At 34.0% G+C, this 20316-nt stretch overlaps 1 protein-coding gene across 1 annotated transcript in view; it reads right to left on the bottom strand.

Moving 5' to 3' along the window:
• The window catches only part of LRP1B (low density lipoprotein receptor-related protein 1B), a gene marked incomplete at its 3' end in the record, with an annotated part of 167099 nt that overhangs the window by 7895 nt on the left and 138888 nt on the right, over nt 1–20316 (bottom strand). Inside the window, exons 39-48 of the mRNA XM_009708817.1 lie at nt 17469–17575; nt 16688–16817; nt 15561–15667; nt 14521–14653; nt 11253–11375; nt 10586–10708; nt 10190–10327; nt 9557–9691; nt 8411–8530; nt 5941–6182 (exon numbers count right to left, since the gene is read on the bottom strand). Of these exons, the coding sequence (XP_009707119.1) occupies nt 5941–6182; nt 8411–8530; nt 9557–9691; nt 10190–10327; nt 10586–10708; nt 11253–11375; nt 14521–14653; nt 15561–15667; nt 16688–16817; nt 17469–17575 (1358 nt within the window). The remainder of the gene's footprint in view (nt 1–5940; nt 6183–8410; nt 8531–9556; nt 9692–10189; nt 10328–10585; nt 10709–11252; nt 11376–14520; nt 14654–15560; nt 15668–16687; nt 16818–17468; nt 17576–20316) is intronic.

Below are 20316 nucleotides of genomic sequence, written 5' to 3'. Positions count from 1 at the left end.
TAAAGTCAGATTTACAGAAATGATCTTTCACAGCAGCTGCATAGTCACAGATTTATGTAACTTCTTACAGTTAAGTAACTTTTACCTTTAATATGGTGAAATATTTAAAAGCACTGCATTGGAAAGACATAAATTCCACCTGTAGGAGATAAACTCTAAGTGGTCTTCTGACAGTACTATTCAATGCAGAAGAACAAGACAATGGTTCAAAACCGTTTTCTCAAGTCTAAGCCCACCTACATTAAGAAAAAGGCACTTAGGCATGAACTACTTGAACTATTGATATTGAAGCAAATAAATAAATGTTACATACAGTAATTCAAAAGGAAAGGAAAAGGAAGAATTAAGATTACAGAGCTATTAGACTCCATGCAGAACTATGGTATGATGTCATATCCCAAAGCCCTCAGTGAAAATTGAGACCACCTTGAGGTATGGCTGCTCAGCAGTCTGCCAAGGATAAATAAAATCACTGAATTTAGAAAACTGCATAAAATCGCCTCTGTATTCTGACCAGTACTAGTGTGCAATTGTAAGGACATTTTTTTTTAATGTTTCTCTTCCCTTGCTGTTAACTGTTGCTGAGTTCCACCACTGATTAAAACTAGAATTAGTGCAATATTCAGCTTCACATGTAAAAGAGGCTTGACTGATTATAACTTTGAAATTATAAACTGTAGTATCTCTGTCATGATTTCACAGTTATCATGAAGGCCTAGATCCTAAAAAATGGTCCTAAGGAAAGAAGTTCATATTGCAAATAGGAGATACATATGAACAAGTTTCTCTAAAGTTTAGTAGAATTCCTGCAGAGAGAAGTAAAATCTGTAAAACAGGACTACCCAACTACTTCTAACATGAAAGCAGCATATCATAAAAAGTTCATGACCCACATGAGCTAAATATATATGCAATTGTTTGCCTGTTTACCTATAATGACATCAAGTTAAACTATCATCAAAAAAATGACTATTCCTTGACAAATGCAGTAATGGAATGCTACTAAGCTACGTAACTAAAAATCAGGAAAAAAAAATCCTCAAATAACGTGTTTTCCTCAATTATTAGAGTTCCCTAATATCACAAGACATTTGTAGACTATTTTCATCATAAAATAAAGGTAATTTCATTCTCTAGGTGAAATAATAGAACTGCAAGGGTCAATTTAGATAGTTCATTGTTCACAAACCCTTAATTCTGCAAAAACATCATAGAATGCATGTGCTAAAGATATACAGAACCCAGACTTTCTATTTAGATGACTACTAAAGCAGCAAAATCCACCACTGCATTTACAAAACAGGATTTCTTTAAAACCAGGGTCACTGTCATTTTTTTTAAAGTTAAACAAAATAATGTATCGTAATTCTTTATTATGAAATGATGATACCTGCAGCATATGCTTCCAGAAATACCACAAAAATAAACTGTTTTGTTTTTTTATTTTTTTTTCAAGAAATGTAGCATTTGCATGCGACAACCTTTTTTTTTTTTTTTTTTTTTTAATAATTTGTTATATTATCCAAGCAACATTCATGTAAAGGACAAGATACCCAAAAATGTGGGCATTTGCAGATAAGCATCATTGTATTTTTAATCCAAATTCCTTTTAATTCTGAGTAATATTCAGGCACCTGTGTCAAGAAGTCTCACATAGCTGGAGATCTCCAGTTATTTCTTTGGAGACTGCAAGGTGTAATGGCACCGGCCTACAAGGTTCGAACCAAATACTCTTTTAAAAGGAGAGCAGCTATCATGGACAGCACAGGTCCTTGCCTTTTTTTGGACTGTTCAAGAACGACTGTTTACAGTAAGACTGCTTTTTTTGGAATCTGGTAAGCACATGATGGGTGTTACCACGCAGAGTGAGAAACAGTCCCCAGAAAGCTGGTAGTAGAAGCAGATGAGACACACGGACATCCTAAAAAGATTCTGGAACAAGGGTGAGTTGCTTACTAACACTGACCCTTTCTCATTCTTCTCAACTATACAATAGAAGTGAAATTCCAGTAATGCTGAGGTGCATATTAAAGAACAAATGAACAAGGAGATAACCAGAAGAAACGGAAAGGAGCCATCTGGTGTAAGAGATTAAAAAAAAGAGAATAAAAAACTAGGTGGTGCTATGGCTGTGTAATTCTCAGTTGTGTTCGTTAAGTTTCAGCCTAGCTACATCACATTTCTGATGTCTTATGCATCTTCTCATACTGTCTAGGAAAATTACTTACTGTAAATGAGCTTTTACCTAATAGCTTATTTGGATTATGTTAATTTTGAAGAATGATTTTGCATACAGAATAAGGATGATAATACAGGAACAAAATCACATTAACATTGTCTACAGTTATTTTAGCCCACTTTGATGCTAAATATAACAAACAACAACTTATTAGAAAAACTGGCCTTTTATAGTATGGGAGACTATAAATCGCCTTTTATAGTATGGGAGACTCTACACAACTACAGACCTTGTCAGCTTGATGACTTTTGATCAGAACTGACACCTATTGTAAAACTTGTTTTGAAAGTAAAGAATTAAAAAAAAAAAAAAAAGAAAAGAAAAAGAAAAACAAAGGGAAAAAAAGAAGAAGCTGCAGTAACAGCTTGGATTTGGAAACCATTTTGATAATAATGGTGGATTACAGAAAAATTTTCAACCCCTAAAGTTGAGCTTGACTGGAAAAAATACATTATACATGCAGCAGGAACCCATCACCTTGCAATGCTTAGCATTTTAACACAGGAAGACTTAATTACAAATGGCATTTATATCATAAGCACATGTGAAGCAATATTTTTTCTGTTTACTCTACAGATGGTTTTGGTATGGCATTGCTGTGGAATAAAGTAAACCAATGATCTACCGTTGCTTAAAATATCTTCATTAAAATAATACATTATCTAATGACATATTAGTAGAACATTAAAAATATATGAGAAACAATAATACTAGAAAATATTTAGACTCTTACTTGCCAAAAGAGAAAATTTTCCTCGACAGTTGACCAGCCCAGTAGGTGCAATGCCCCACCAAACCACCATTTGTGTTACATAAGCAGTACCATTTAAAAATCCCAACTAGCTGATTCCAGAAAGATAGGGTCTCCTAAGTACATAAGCTTCATCCATACAGAGCTAGAGCGTTAAGGTAAAACCATAACTTAATGCTATTTAGAGAAAACAGTCTAGAAATTGTTTCCATTCAGAGTGATGCACTGAATTTCACTGGGCCCAGGGGCAAATGGTGGGAGTATATACATGGATATACCACAAGAGTGGTTAAGGGTCCTCGTTAAGCTCTCAGACAGTGGGTTTGGAGCATGCTGCTAATATACTAACCGGATACCTTACAAAACCTATGTTTTTCTTCCTATTATATGGTACAAATACTTTAATGTTCAGCTTTGTGTCCTCTTCCATGAAAAATGTCACTTGAGTTTAAGTGGCAAGTCACTCTGTGTTGACTGTTCACCTCAGATAACTTACATATGTCTCTCCAAAGATTATGCCAGTAAACAGTTGTACCAGTTATCACCAAATCACTTATACCATCTTAACTGGACTGGAATTCAAACCTCTTCTGCATCTGTCAATACGCTCTGAAGAGTTGATATTTACTATTTCCTTTAATGCTTCAATTTGTAACAAGCCTAAACCCCTTTTCAGAGGAAAATACAAGAGATACTTAAAGCTATTCTCTGAGGAAGGCTCTTGATATGCTAATTCCATGGAGCAATTTCAGTTGAGATGGATTTTTGCATTAATGTAATTACCTGAAAATGCAGGTGACTTTGTTCAAGTTTACTGTCCTGATTTACATATCAAAGTCTAGATATAAAAGTTATAATGTAACCTTCGAAAACTTATCCATTAAAAAACTTGGGTTAAAATTAAGGAATTCTCAAGCTTTTCAAAACCAAATTTAAGTGACAATATTAAAGCAACACTATAAAACCAATTAACCTCCTGATCAGTTATATATAAGGCAATAATATTTGAGTACTAATGAGATAATGCTGAATATTCTGAATAGTTTAGCACAACGAGAAGTAAATGTTTCACAAATACAAATTAAAATGTGTCCAAGACACATTCAAATACAGTCTGTGCATTTTCCACATAGAGATTTGTAAAATAGCATTGTATGGCTTGGATCAAGCATCTTCACGAGCACCTACCTGCACTGAAGAGACAGGGGAAAATGGTGAATAAAGGAAAACATATTTTTTTCAATAATAATGAATTAAGAGGAAGTGACTCGAAAGTATCCTTGTATAATGGTGAAATAGAGATATGAAAAGCAATAGTATTTCAGTACTTCAGAAAAATAATAGTAATTGTAGAATATTTTATCTTCATTAGTTTAAACAGGGACAAAATGTCAAATCAGCTATGAAAATTTCAACCCCTGGACTATGAAGAAGTCTCAAGGAAGCTTATGTTCAATTTTATAGACCTATAAGAAAGTGTCAATCCATTAGAGAGGTTGTGGGTCAGCAGACTACACTTATCCTTGCAGAAGGCATCTGCATCAGACTAGATGACCTCTAAAGGTCCCTTCCAGCCCAAAGATTCTATATTAACCAAAAAGAAATAAAATAAATAAATAACATCAAAACCCCAACACTTCAACTTCACAAGACTTTACAAGTTCATTATTTTCTAATAATGAACTTGATACAGAGATGTGTCTATTAGGATTTCTTAGGCACAGGTATCTGCCACATATTTAAATGAGAAAAATAGCACAGTAGAATTACTCCACGTTTTCAGTACACACTTAGGTTCTCAAAGTATCCTTCCCCAAAATTCAAACGACATACCTGACCTACTAGAAACACTAGGAATAATTTTCTACTTTAGATCTACTTTACGTAAACTTTCTGTCAACAAAATCTAGACTCTTCTGCTGGGCAGGTGGAAGTGCTGGTTTTTAACTACTCTTCCCATATATGTACCATCACAGACACAAGGTATCTTCAGCGTCCATTGCTGTCTACATTAGCAGGCTTTTTGCCCTGCTGGCATCAAAGGTCAGGAATGTCATTCATTTGCAAAGGAAATATCCTTGGACGAAAGGTACTTAGAAGTGGTTTCAGATGTGTAAGAGTTGAATGACAGATGAAAGATTAGTCTGCTGTTGCTACTGCTGTTTACTCTACTGGGTATATAAAAGCATTCATGTGATGTAAGGTCATCACTGTTACCTCTCCTAAGTTTAAGGAAACAGCCATACAGCTGTTATTTCTAACCTGATTTATTACTGGCCAAGAAAAAACCAATGTAAAGATCACATTGTTATCTTCAGCTCAGCACTAACACTTCCTTGAGAATTTTGTAGAAATATATTAGGCAAAATGAGTATCAATCTGCATTTATTTTATTTTCAAGTAAAGACTGCTTGAAATTACCCTGGGTTATAAAAAAAACACATTTCTGTTGTAAAGTGCAAAATTACACGTATGCTTATTCAAAGAACATACTATGCAGTTCAACATATAAAGGAATACATACTTATAGTTCTAATTTTTAAATGTTTGTCATAGCTTTGCCAGTATCGTCGTTTCTATGGTCACTATAGGAATCTGACTTGGCTTTGGCCTATCTACCTTTTCTGTATTCCAAGGATTTGAAATTAATGCCTTCTTTAAACCATGTGTTGCTTATATATGTCTATTATATCCTCTCTTTTCTCTCTTAAAATAAAAAATCTTGACAGTATGCTATCTTTCCAAGCTTCTAACCTACTGCTTATTTCTCTGTAGAAAACTTCTAAATACTATAGTTGTGTTTTCTTAGAGACTTGACCAAGTCTGTCAGAGTCTTGAATGGAAAGGCATTAATAGACATATATACCATTTGAACAAAAGAATTCTCTTAGATAGACATTTTAATTTACTAAATCAGCACATGTTGTTATTTTTTATTTTGATCACTTACTATCAAGCCACTGTTACTTTGCCTTCTCTCTCTGTCATGAAGTTTTCTGTAGAAAATCCCTCCTGGATTAAATTGAGTACTCCATACAATCATGTCTCCTTGAAAATATGCATCCATTCCAGTTATCCTTGAATTATGTTCAATATGTGATATTTGCTGATGAACATCACTGTAGTTGAATGGATATGCAAAACCCAGGATGTCAGTGTCATTAGCAACATAGAGAACTTGATCTTCAGAGCCTAGGGATTATTATAATGAAACAAAAATAAGGTAAATGTCAATTAATGCAAAATCAGTGTTTTTCACTCAAGTAGCTTTTTGATGTTTATCTGATATAATTTCTTAGATTAAATTTATTTTCTGATTGTTGAAGACTGCAAAAACACTTACAGTCTGGGCAATAAATGCAACTCTTCATACTCTGATATCAATATATATTACTTGAATGCTCTCTAAGCTCACACTGTGACACCTAAGACTGTATTTTAAGGAGTATGTAATATAAGAACTTGAACACTTTAAGCAGTATACAGAAATAGGGGATATTACGCATTAAACCCTTATGAATCACTACATATTTTTATACACATGGTATGTCTAGAGGATCCTAAATGTATATATTAAAGGAACACAAAGTTGCCAATAAGCATTATTTTAAACTGCTTAATTGGAAATTCAAAGTGTAATAATGGTATCTTTAGTGAAGGCAGTGACATTTTGAAATTGACTGCAACATGAGCAAACTGGACTAACGCTGCTACAGAATATATGCAGTTGTGTCTTGTATCTCCTCATTTCAGATAGTGAACAGTTATGGATACCTGTGAATGGGTGATATTTATGGATACCTAGTTACCGTCTTGATTCAGATGTTGTAAAGTATGTTATTCATAAGAAAATGCCCTCTCGTATCTATTAATTAAGTTTCGAGAAAGTTTCAAATCTGCTGAATACATTAGAATGTATTTGCAATTCTTTAGTTTTCCAATTTCTATCACATTTATCTGTAGAGAATCAACTTATAGTAATATCTGTCCAACACATTTCCTCTTTATGAGTATGCAATACCAAAAATGATTTGTTCCCTCACTACTGCTAAACACATGAAGAAAGAGAAGTTCCATTAAAGTAAGTATCAATGAGTGAAAGAGGGAAACATTAACTGTCTTATAATGGAAATGAAGCTTGCAAAAAATTCAGATGTAGGATAATGATTCCTAGATTTTTAAATTATCAGCCCTCAGAATTATGTCTGTGTTTCTATAACAAGTCACTATCATCCATTAGTAACTTTGTTCATTCCCATGTCACATCCTGACTGCTTCTTCAGTAATAGGCAATGATGCTAAATCCTGATAAAGTCCACATTACATATAGGGGAAATTACTAATGACTCATTAATATGATCTTCCCATGGTAAGTTTGCTTCAAGAAAACATGAACAAATCATGTAAGAAATCTGACTATCACCATCTAACTATGCAGCATGGGTGTACCTACATTATTGACTGGAATTGACATGATGCAATCTGTTATGGTTCTAGGACATATGTCCACAACATGTGCTTACTGGTCATAAGGTTCAGATCAGGTACTGCTCATAGTTGTGTACCAGGTATGCACGGAGTTGTATAAGGAGCCACCCCTTGTAACTTCAACACTTGTTCCGCACTGAAGACTCCAAGTATAGCTATAAGCCAAATTCACACCAAAATCTCACCAAATTGCAGGTGAGATGCTATGATCATACTTTCAGTTATTCAGATACAGATCCATAAACATTATGTTAATTTTACTCAGGCCGCTGGATTATTGCTTGTTTCATTTCTAAAATGACTTAAAAGTTACGTAATACCCAGACATAACTATTACCTCCATTTTGTGCAATACCTCTGCCTTATGAAAGACAGAAATAACAACTATGTGTGCATATTTCTTTACCTTCTCCAGACCATGATCTAGGCAGCTGATTTACATGAGGAGTATATTCTTAAGTGACCATACTTAGAAAAACTCCACTGAAATGACTTCTGTGAGATTTCTCAACAAGACAAACCAAAACATGTTTATTTCAAATACAACTTAATTTATTCCCAAAGTTCTAAAACATGTTTCTATGAAGACTTGATTCTTCTCTCAAGCTTCTAAAGCTTCACCATAATGCTTACAGGCTTGCTAATATATAGTCTCTGGTTTTCTCATTTGTGTTTATCTTTCTGTAAACAGAGAAAGCTGGAGTTGGAAATGGACTTTCATATCAAGTATGTTCATTTACAAGGAAGTGATATGAATTTACTGCTTACTGAAATGAAAGGTAAATCTGAGTGGTTTTGATAATTATTTCTGTGCATTATTCAAGCAATATTTATCTAAAAATAATTTGTATATGCAACACATTAGTGTTACCAACCACGTACATAACAAATTGTTTAGTACTGTCTCTCTATTTTGATTTTTATAGCCTTACCTTTTGCTATGCAACTGTCATTCCTCTCCTTATAATTTTTCTCACATGCACATTTGTATGATCCCTTAATATTACTGCAGTGTTGGGAGCAGGCACCAAATACCATACACTCATTGATATCTATGAGGAAAAGAATTGCAATTTATATACCTATAGTTTAATACATAATTATTTAACATGTTTGGAAAATCTTGGAACAAAGCAGATGAACAAAAGGAACTTGTAAGCATTGGTATATCTTGCAACAATAAAAAAAAAAACCCACACTCTGCAATTATCACTAATGTTATTTCTGCCGCAATCAGAAAGTTTTTTTTTATGTTATTTCTCCATCCTTGCTATATCAACCTATTATCATTAAAGCTTGAAATCAACTTTGAGAATGAAAATGTCTGTTACAATTATCTCCAACATACTTTCCTCTGGTACAGTCAAAACTACATGATTATCCCTTACTGGAAAAGCTCCCGTGTATATCTTTTTCTTAAGAGCCAAAAAGTGAAGTTTTTGTATGCAAGTATATGTTCGCTCTGATAGTCCCACTGAAGTGATCTCCACTTTTTCGGTAAGTTACCGCTCACCAGTAAGAAAAGGAATTCACAACCCTTTCCTTGGGAAGGTAGATTTATCTTATCTTTCTGATCAACTCTTTCATTATAACAACTATGTCTTTTTCTCTGACCAGTGTGACATATATATTAAGACTACATTTTCTAAGGAATTTTTACTTTCAATCTGTTTATTTTCATTTCAATTTTGTTTTATGCATCTTCATTATTTTAAGCATTTCAAAATATTCTTATATACTAACTTAAACAGCAGTCCCAATTGCTCAGTTAAATAATCTACTGGACCTTAAATCACCCATTTACCCCTTAAATCATAAAATCATTTAATGGTCTGACCTGAACCGTTCAACATCCACAACCAATGTTAATCTTTGATAACCTCTCCAGGTAAAATGCATAAATCTACATCCTGTAAATCCTTTCAGTTTCTTTTTGTGATTTCTGAATCCCATAGCTAGGAACCAGTTTATACTCTGCGGAAAAAAGTATGTATCTCCTTCTCCAGCATAGAAAACTGACTACACAATTGACTTTACAGAAATACTTGACAGTAAGGGATGATGGAAAAGATCTGTACCTTCACATTGTCTATTCCTCTTGTTTCTCTGAAATCCAGGTTTACATTGACACAGTAGGGATGTTTCTGTTTGATTACAGTACGCATCGTCTCCACAAGGATTCACATTATCTTCACATGTATATTCAGCAACACCTAAACATAAAAAAAAGTCAAAAAAATCGCTGATAGATTTGTTTAAACTGTTAAAAATGAGATCTAAAATAACAACAACAAATAACAAATTTATCTTTCTGTTAAAAGAGCATCAGGTAAATTTTAAACAAATATATGACATTACAGTATTTACCTACATATGCATATAAATTCACAGTATTTAATTGAGATACTTCACATAAAGAATTTAATACTAACATTTATGTTGTTGCAAATATGAAATAAAATACAACCAATTTATAGCTAAACTACCTCAAAAACTCAAGAACTACTCTAAACACTACTACAACCTGAATTGCTATAAAATTTGCCTTCTTCTTCTGCTATTACGAATAGAATCAACTTTTTTTTAACTAAAAAAACCCACAACTTAATTAACTTCTGTGTTGTTGAGCAGGTTTTGCATGGATGAAAGTCTCAGTTAATTATTTCTTTTCTGCTACAATCACAAAAACATATCTTGTCAGCCAAACTCACTTATTTTGCAGTCTTGCTCATCTGATCCATCTCCACAGTCATCAAACCAATCACACTGTAGCTCCATTGGAATACATTTCTTATCATTACAAGCAAACTCATCTTTTTTACATGGTCTTGCTTTATATGTGATTTTATCTATATAATTGCAAATTAGTAAGAGAAAAATAAATCAGTATTTAAGATTCTTAGATTATTTTAGACACATACAAATGGGAATGACCATGAAACATTAAGCAACTGGAAATTATTTCAAGCTTAACTTCTTTCAATTTCAAATTCTGATCTACTAACCTCCAGCTAAGCTTTACTGAAAGACAAGCAGATCTCTGTAACAAAGTTTGCCTTCAAGTTGTTTTCTTTGATCTGAATGCCTTGAAAGGTAATATCACCTACCACAGTGATCTTCATCCGAGTTATCACCACAGTCATCAACTTCATTGCAAATCTGCTCCAGTCGCAGACAAACCCTGTTGTTTCTACATCTGTATGGCCTTGTTGGAGGGCATGGAAACTTCACTGTATATTAAAAAACCAGAATCAGCTATTACCCAGCTAGTACGGCACCTTCTTTAATGTCTCCTTATCAAAGCAATAAGCAGGCATGGGAACAGAGTTGTACTTGACATATGAATGGTACTTGATTTTAACTTCTGGTACCTAATGGGATAACACTTCAATAATGTTTACAGAACAATTTCTTCATTTAGGGACAGAAATTATTTTGTGAGATAAGGGTAATTACACTTCTTTTTGAGAATCAGTAAATATGACAGAAATAAAACAAAGGAAGTAGGAAGTCTAATGATGATCAACATTTCAATGTTGAAGTAACTTTTTCCCATCTGTGCATTTCCTACAAAAAGATTAATTTCCTACAAATATCTTACCTGAAATTACATGAGTAGCAATAACAATAGAAAACTATATCCCATATTTCAAACTAATCTTCTAAAAGTAAAATAAAGAAAACTTAGAGGCATACATCCTTATATATTTATGTATGTTACATGTAAGTTCTTTCTTTCTTACACGAAAAGCACTGAAAAATATAATGTCATACCACACATTTCAGCAACTTCATCAGAGTTATCTCCACAGTCATCCTCGCCATCACAAACCCAAAAATGTAGTTTGCAGAGGGAATTGTTGCACAAAAATTCATCAGCTCTACATACATTTCCCCCTGGAAGGATGAAAAGAAGACAGAAAAAAAAAAGCCAGGAAAACAGAAAGACAAAAGAAAGACCGTCAATTTTTGATAAAACCAGTACAACCACTTATCGCAAACTATCTACAGAGAACGACACACGTAGCATAACTAAATGAACAAATCCCAAATGAAAGGGTTGGAGAGGCAGAGAGAAATACTCATTTAAAAATCTCTTCCTTGACCATAGACTTCTTTCACTTTCTTTTCATGACTGTCAGCTAGGAATTATGTATTTGGCCTCACTAGAAAGGGCAGTTATCAAAGAAACATACTGACAACTCACCAGCTAGGCATGTTCCCCTTGCATTTAGCCAGGAGATGTTTAAACTATCTTTCTGTCTGTAACTTCCTTTGGTGATGCTGCCTTTCAGAAAAGACCTGGCTGGTACATCAGTAATTTGTGCTGTCAGAGAATGGTACAAACCAGAAGACAGAAATACAGTCAAACTTGTGAAAGGTCACTTCAGTCCAGGTTTGTCTCACATGAATGTGTGATCCTCAAGCTATTCCTACTCCCACTCTCTGAGCCACACATCGGGTTCAGAAAAGACAAAATGATTGCAGTCCCTTAGCCATAAGGCAGTACCTTTTTCTTCTCCTGAGGAATAATAGGCTTGGTCAGGCTTGTAACATCCTCATCAACTATAAACTCTGTAATTAGGGAAGATCTACCCGTGTAGGCACAGAGTGGATAAGACTAGGTGACCTCTAACAGTCTTTTCCTCTTTGTAACTTCTGAAATTTCTCATTAGGATATTTACTGAACTCACAATGCAGCAAGAATAAATCCTTCCATGTAACTTCAGTATTGACTGAACTCTGAATCATCTAACAAAATGGAACAGAGAGTGAGAGAAAATGTTTTAATCTGGAGTGCTCAAGATTTAAAAAATTGGCTCAAGTTGGATTCTGTTTTAATATGTGTAGCAGTAAGAAGGCATTCTGTTTCAAAATCATGACTAAATTTTACCACTACCAATCAATGAAGTTATGGAAACTTGAAATTAATTTTCTATATAACACATTTTTATGGTAACTGGATTCTCAGTTCCCTGAGAGGAGCAGAGTATAAAAGAAATAAAGCTGTGTATCTGCAGAGGAGGAAACAATAAAATCTTATATGATAACACCAAAACTCTCACTGTGGCTTACCTCAATGCATTACACCCACCCTAATAGTCAGATCAGGCTTCAGTGGCTTTTTACTATTCATTCAGTGCATTTTTCACACTCCATTAAAATCAACAGAAGGCTTTCTTTTGCTATAAAGGGTTCAGAATGGGTTTTGGTTGTTTTTTTTTTCCAAGAGAATTAATTTGCATGAAATACCTACCGTGTAAGAGGATGTTGGGAATTCTCACACTATGCTACCACACACAGTTCACTCCCATTGCAAATATAAGTTATGAACATGAACAGAAATATTATTATCCAAGGAAAAATATATAAAATTCAAATATTCTTCATGATGAAAGACATGAATATAAATAATTGTGTGTGTAATTACAAAATAACCATAATTCTAGTTGTATAATAAGATTAAAAAGAGCTATGTTTATAAATATGCACAGTGGGTTACAGATAAATATTACAGAGATTGTTTTAGAATACTGTAGAATAAAACTCCATTTGTGTTTGCTGTATTTCCAAAGAGGAAAAGATTAGTTATCAGTGAGATAAAGTGGCATTTGCTTCATGTGATTGCTCTGCCTGTCATAACTTCTTTATAGAATAGATTTCTATAACAGAAATCATAATTGTGACATAAATACAAAGTATTATAGCAATAACCAACTAGGCAAAAGGCTTCTTATTGCATTATAAGCAATTTGCAGTTCACAGAAGCTCCATTATGCTATCCAAAGAATAATGTGGGCTTCAGATAAAATAAACGCTTTACTACTTACTTACACTTCACTGGTTTTTAAAGAGATACAGTCCAGATATTTTAAAAGCAGTTTTAAAACAGACTAGAAGTTTTTAAAAACTTTGTTATCTCAACCGTCTTAAAACAATTCATTCTTCAACACTTCCAAATACGATGTTTTTCTCTTTTCATCTAAACATCTCTGGAACATTCTTCCCATTTTCTGGTCTCTCTTTCAAACTTAATCATCCCATATAACACCTTTTTGTATTTTTTCCTAGTAAGTGTTGCTTAATAGACTTACAACAAAATAATGGAAGGAGATTTTACACTGTAATTGCTTGCTTAATCTCTGATTAGTATTACTTATTATTGCTTATTATTGTACTGCACTATACTTTTGAAGTTATACACATATCGTGACTGTAGATGGCTAACATGCAGAACTACTCACTGTAAAGAAAAGGAAGGAAGAAAAATCTGGAAAAAACAAGAAGCTGACAGTTGAGTAAAATTTTGCTTTTGAAAAGAATTCTTAAATTTGAGTGAGAATTTCTGTGTTTGTTGCAATTATTGAATTACTACACTTACTAAGAATTTCGTGCAAAGTTACACTGCTACTGTCTGGTAGCTGAAGCAAGGTTCAGTTAAAAAAAGCAGCAACTATGAGAATTAGATCAACGGATGTATTGCTCAAAAAACATATTTGGAAGTTTAATCATAAGCTTGAAAGTCTGAGCGTAGTGTTTAGCTTCATGTGAATCAACTTACGTGCATAGTTCTGCTCTCTAAGGAGGGTGAGAATTCAAAATGCAGTTCTACGGATTCTGATTAGTTGCAACATTTCATCTCCACAGAAATAAACAGAAAACTGGGGTCTTAAGATTACTTATTTCGCAATTTTTCATTATATTGCATGGCATTGTAATTTATTGTTGCCTATAAAACTGTAAATTAACTGGACTTACTACCAATTTCCCTGATGAGACAGAATATGCTTCCAGTAATAACACAGCCTTTTGGTCCTTGGGGAAGGAAAGACAAAGAAGGAACAATGAGCTGTGAGTCATAAAAGATGTAAGTTTTGCTTCGTCCTGCGAATTGCTTGTGAAGCTGCTATACTGCCTTTGTCGAAAGAGGTCACAGAGCTTTCATTTCATCCCTCCGAATGGCCAGGGTACTACTAACTTACAATGTCTGTTAATAAAAAAAAACAATAAAGCAAGCCTTTTAAAGAAAAGTGTCTCTTGCCTTGGTCACAGTTTTCTTCATCACTGCCATCCACACAATCATGGATGCCATCACAAAGCCACCTGACAGGGATACAGTAGGCCTTATTTTTGCATCGAAACTGATCTTCTTTACATTCTGTTACACAATCCATCTGTGTGAATACAGATATGAGCTAAGTATTAATGAATGAGAACAACAACATACTTAAGACAAACCTAACAAAATTGACCAACACTGGTTTTCATTGCCCTATGTATTTAATACAATAAAGTTGTCCCTGACAACGTAATGTGCAATTTAAATAGTTACTGAAGTCCAAGTGAAATTGTAACCACATTATATATATTCTGATATCACTTCCTTATGTTGCTTAGTACTAGCAATGGAAACAATGGCTACATTTACGTTTCTGGAGTCATCTGCCCTAGAAGAAATAACCATGAACATGAGGGCAGTTAGTGCGAACTGGCTCATATCCACATTGATCAGGACTAGAAACCTCCACAGTGGATTGTCTTCATCTGCTCTGCGTAGCATTTGGCTCAGGTATCCTGCATACTTGAACTGGCACCTTTATGACTCTGAGAACTAGCAACTATCTTTGGTCTTTTTTTGTTGAAGTTGTTCATGAAGCTGGTAATTTTTAAAAAAATACATCAACAGTGCAATATGTAGGAAGAGCATGGCATGAAGGCCTACGGCGCCTGCTAGGATTGTAGCAGGTGAATCTAGAGGACAAAGGGAGCCAAATGCGACACAAACCTGTCCACGCTGCCAGTACGGAGCAGTTCCTGAAGCAAAGTCCCCCAGAACCACACTCAGGTTTTGACTTGGAGGAAACAAATTTATCTACTCCAAAGGGTGGCCACAGAGCAAACAAACATAATGCAGTGTAACTACCAGAGAACCAAAATCATGGGGCTAAGTTATCTGACAGTGTTCAATGGATGCAGAAAAACCCCATTTGCCTTTTTAATTATTTTCAGATATAAAACTGGCAACAAATTTCATGTCAGACAGTAGGGAAAAAAAAAAATCAATGGAAATTTGTCAGCTACCTCATCAGATCCATCAGCACAGTCATATTCTCCATTACATTTCAAAGATGCCGAAATACAGCCTCCACTTGCACATACGTACTCACTTGAAGAGCAGGTTGGAGATGCTGGTTACAAACACATATTTCAGCATTAAGAAAAAGACAATTTATAATTAAATTGCTTTATAATTTAATGTTTTCATCTGGTTAGCATAATGAGCAAACATGTATTTGTAGCCGACCAGAGCTTTTCCAAACGTTTGTAAACTATAACGAAATATTTTTCAAAACTGAATTGTTGCATCCTAAGCAAATTGTATAATGTTAGGATATTTGTGTTTTATCACTGAGAAGTTTCTTTTTGTGTTTTCCTTATGCTTGGTTAACAATGGTAACTACACACATACACATATTCATAGAATGAGTATATTTAAAAAATTGCATTTTGGAAAATGGGCTTAGGATTTAGCTAAATTTATGTAAAGTGCTTAAAATTAAATAAGCTAAATTTATAAGAAACCATGGTTTTAGAAAGCGTACATTATTACAATTAAAATAAATACATATTAATCAGTTTTATTTAAAATATAGGTGGATATTTTTGTTGCACTGTAAATCAGGCAAGTTTTGTCATAGGCTTCTATCTTGACAAAGCTTACAAAAGAATTTAGAAAAATCCCCACAAAAATAAACAACTGCATTTTCCAAGACAGTAAAAAAGAAATAAAACAATACCAAAAATAATTATTTGCTAGAGAAAACCTTTGCATAATGACTAGTAAACTTTGAATGAACACCACAAAGCAATATACCTCCAGAAACACTTTAGTAACATGCCAAGAATTACCACTGCTTTCAGAGCAGAACTTTATGCTGAGTACACATTATCAAATTATATTTCAATATAATTAAATACCATTCCTTCAGCAAGCTTCATATTGCATAGTTGTACATAAATGGGGTTTTCAAAACACAAGTAGGAAGACACAGTGATACACATTCAAAAGAAAAAGTATTTCAGATTTCTTTGCACTCCTTGCTACTTCCAGTGCCCAAGGACTCTTGATTTGTTGATTTATTTTCTCCTTGTTTCATTCTGATTTATTGTTGCTTCATTTTATTTCTCAGCATTATTTAACACAATACCTGGTTCACAATTTTTCTCGTCATCCCCAAGTTTGCAGTCTTCATGACCATCACATTTCCATTTCGCTGATATGCACTGACCATTGGAACACTGGAACTGATCTCTTGAACAGCCTGTTTCACAATACCTCTGGTACAATAAAAACAACGTACATACAAGATAAAGAGTTTAATATAAACATTGGTTAGTATACAGCTGATCATAGAAGTTACATCCTGTATTCCTCCACACTACGAAAAATACAGTAATGCCTTGTGAAATAAAATATATGTGTCGATATGATTCATGAAAGGTGGCTTGCACCCTCTAAGTAGGTGGGAAGCACCTGAGGTCCAGCACTGGCAAGAAAGGAGAAGGGACAAAAGGGACAGCAAAGAACAGAAAACCAGTAAACCATTATCCAGTGAGCTTCTGCTACACAACAGCATACATAGTTTTCTCAAAATAATCCACAAACCACACCGAAATACTGCTGTGTGTAGAAAGAGTAGTTCCCCAATCATGACACAAAATATTTCCAGGATGGGAAGAGGCCCAGATCACTGCTGGGACAAAAAGATGTAGCCTATTGTTAAACATGATTTGATTTTATTTGCATGTTCTCTTTTTAGGATAATTATTTCAATAGGTTTAGTTTTCATTTAGTGAAGATATTTGCATGTATGGATTCATGTGTAGAATTCCCATGGCTGCTTTTTAAAATATTCATATGTGGGAATCCATTGTCCAACAATATAAAACTACTAATTTTCTAAACTATTTTTCCTGGAAGAAGCATACCTCATCTGAGCCGTCTGCACAGTCATAGTCTCCGTCACACCAGAATCTTGCTGAAACACAGTCTCCATTTGCACAAAGAAAGTCTTTCAAAGTGCATGTTTGAGGCTCTGAATAAAGAAAAGTAACAACCCTAGGTTTATTAGCATTTCTGTAAAATATTTTATACATAACCCTCCCCCCCCCAATCAATGAATGACTATAACAAAGTTAAAACCTCTAACTTGCAAACTATAATGATTTTTATTCTGTAGGATTTTGTTTCATAACATTTTATAACTAAATTTCATTTACATATAGTAAGATAATAATGAAAATACTTTCAGCTCTATCAAATTTCTTTGGAAAATTGTGATGCTGACTATATAAATATTAATTACAATGCATGTATGTTACTACAGGTTTTGTGAGATATGTACCACAGACTAGAAATTCATTTTGCACCTGTTAGTATCCAATGTAATTAGAACTAATCAGTTCTTTGACTTTCCATCATGCAATAGCACACCATTTATCATACTTTTTAATGTGTGTGTGTGTGTAAGAGTCAGCTTCCCCTGTTCTAAGCATTCAGGGAAACAGTATTGAGATGGTAAATGCAATGCCTAAGAGGTAAGGTTTGGAGTTTCAAATAAAATCCGTTTTCCAGAAACCAAGTATGGGAGGAAGGATGACAATAATCCACTGATTTAAATACTGACAAAACTGTTAGAGAGATTTAACAGAATGAGAATACAGTGAGCTGCAAAACTCAATGGACAGTACACTTTCATAAAAAAACAAACACTCCTGTCAATTTGTTAGAAAACACAGAAAAGGGGAAAAAAAAAAGGTAAGGAACTGGATGGAATTTTCAAGTAATTTTAGGGAAACAGAAGGGAGATGTTAGATAAAACAAATCTAAGTTGCTTACAAATGGACAGGAGACAGTAAATGTTGGAAGGTAAGTGGGATATTTTGTGATAAATGGGTATGTTGTTCTGCTCCCTGGGAAGAAATAAAACACAGGGAGGTCTGAAGTCATTATGAAAGATGGACACAATAAAGGGGAAGAGTAGACACAAAATTAATTCAAGGTACAGGCGAAGCAAACAGGAGAAGCAGGCTGCAAGGAGTGATGGAGTAATCCTGAGAAGGTGAGATTGGCTGTTTCAGCCTATTTACTTCACCGTCTGCACAGCTCTGCCTTTTCGCTACTGCTGCCACAAAGACACTCGCAAAGGGACCAGTGTGGAAGATTACCCCAGTAGAATACTATGAGATTTCCTCCTGAAAATGAGGACCATTACAAAAGACATTGGAAAAAAAGAAGTTAATGTCTGGAATTTGGACCATTAGATTAAACAAAAGTAGAGAAGTAGTGGGGACTAAGGGGAATTTAAGCACGTCTCTACGTGTAATTTAGACTTTGCCAGTCAGAGAGTTTTGGGAAAGCAGGACTGAAAAAGCAAACAAGGATTATCTGTGGGATTATTTCCATCACAGTAAACATCGCATTATGTAAATAATGTAAAATCAAGAATGAGGATTAATTAGAAAGACCTTTTCAACAGAGAGATGGGAAAAGAGTTCAGGCAAATGGTAAATGACAGCGACTAAATCAATGGAGGAAGAGTAAAAAAGAAAGAGGAGAGACTGAGAGCAGACAGTAGCAATGGACAGTAATGGAGTGGGTAATGCTAAAATGTCCTTCAGCTAGTTATGAAAGGTGGAAGCAGAAATGCTTTTAAAAAAAACTACTATAGTGATCAAGGAAAGCAAACACAAAATTAGAGGCTTCCAATTGAGAAGAATTTGGTAAATACCTCCATAAGAATATACTAGACACGAGTGGCACAGATCTAAGGTAAAGTTTAACTTAGTTTTTTTTCTGGATTTATAAAACTCAACAACTGTTTCAAGAAAGGGATAGTTTTAATGAACCTTGCAGCTACTTTTTATTTTTTGCACTTCATAAAAAAAAGTCAAAATGACCCTGTTTGAAAGTTTTTAAGAGAAATTTTGGTTTTCAGGTAGGCACAATTTTTCATTTTGAAGCTGTAGGAAAGTCATAATAAAAGGAAATCTACAGCAATTGCATCAGTTCTCCAGCAATGTTATGTTTAAGCAAATTTTTTTCAAAGCAAAAGCTCATTGTATAAATGTTAGCAAATGACTGACATTTGATTCTTTTTGTTGTCAACAGGCCAGCAAGAAGTAGTTCACAATATGATAAATTATGTAAAGGAAATAACTTATGGGAAAAGTAATTCACATGTAAATAAACATTTGTCATGTTTCCATATTGATTTGCAAAATATAAGCAAATACATTTTCTATACTGCTAATGAATTATTTATAAACAGATATTTGATTGTGGAAAACGTACACAGTGAGATAACTTCTCAATTCTCTGTTTGTAAGAAATACTTCTGCTGCTGCTGGAATATATCTCTGTGATTTACATATGAACATGGAAGAGTACTTTCCCATCAGTGCTCAGACTGTTAGCGAAAGGAATATAAGTATTAATAAACTTCTGTATAACCAACTAAGGACAGCATCTTTCCACTTCTGCTTTATAAAAGCACTGAAACGCCTTCCTGAAAAAAGCATTTTTGAATTATTAGAAAGAATCGTATTTGAGACACCACACATAAGATGATCTACTTCTTTCATAATTTAAAGTCTGAAAATAGTCTGTAGAGCCAACAGACATTTCTCATCAACTTAAATGTTAGCAAGGAAAGCATCTCATGAGAAACATTTAAAATTATTTCATATTTGGGGTTCAATTTTGCATTTAATAGGCACAGATATTGCACTAAGTCATGAATTAAAAAGATTTTTTAGGAGACTGACATACTGATAT

The sequence above is a fragment of the Cariama cristata genome, unplaced genomic scaffold (assembly GCF_000690535.1).
Source record: "Cariama cristata isolate BGI_N322 unplaced genomic scaffold, ASM69053v1 scaffold951, whole genome shotgun sequence".
NCBI lineage: Eukaryota > Metazoa > Chordata > Aves > Cariamiformes > Cariamidae > Cariama > Cariama cristata.
Note: the sequence above shows the minus strand (reverse complement) of the source record. Positions and strands in the feature narration are given on the sequence as shown.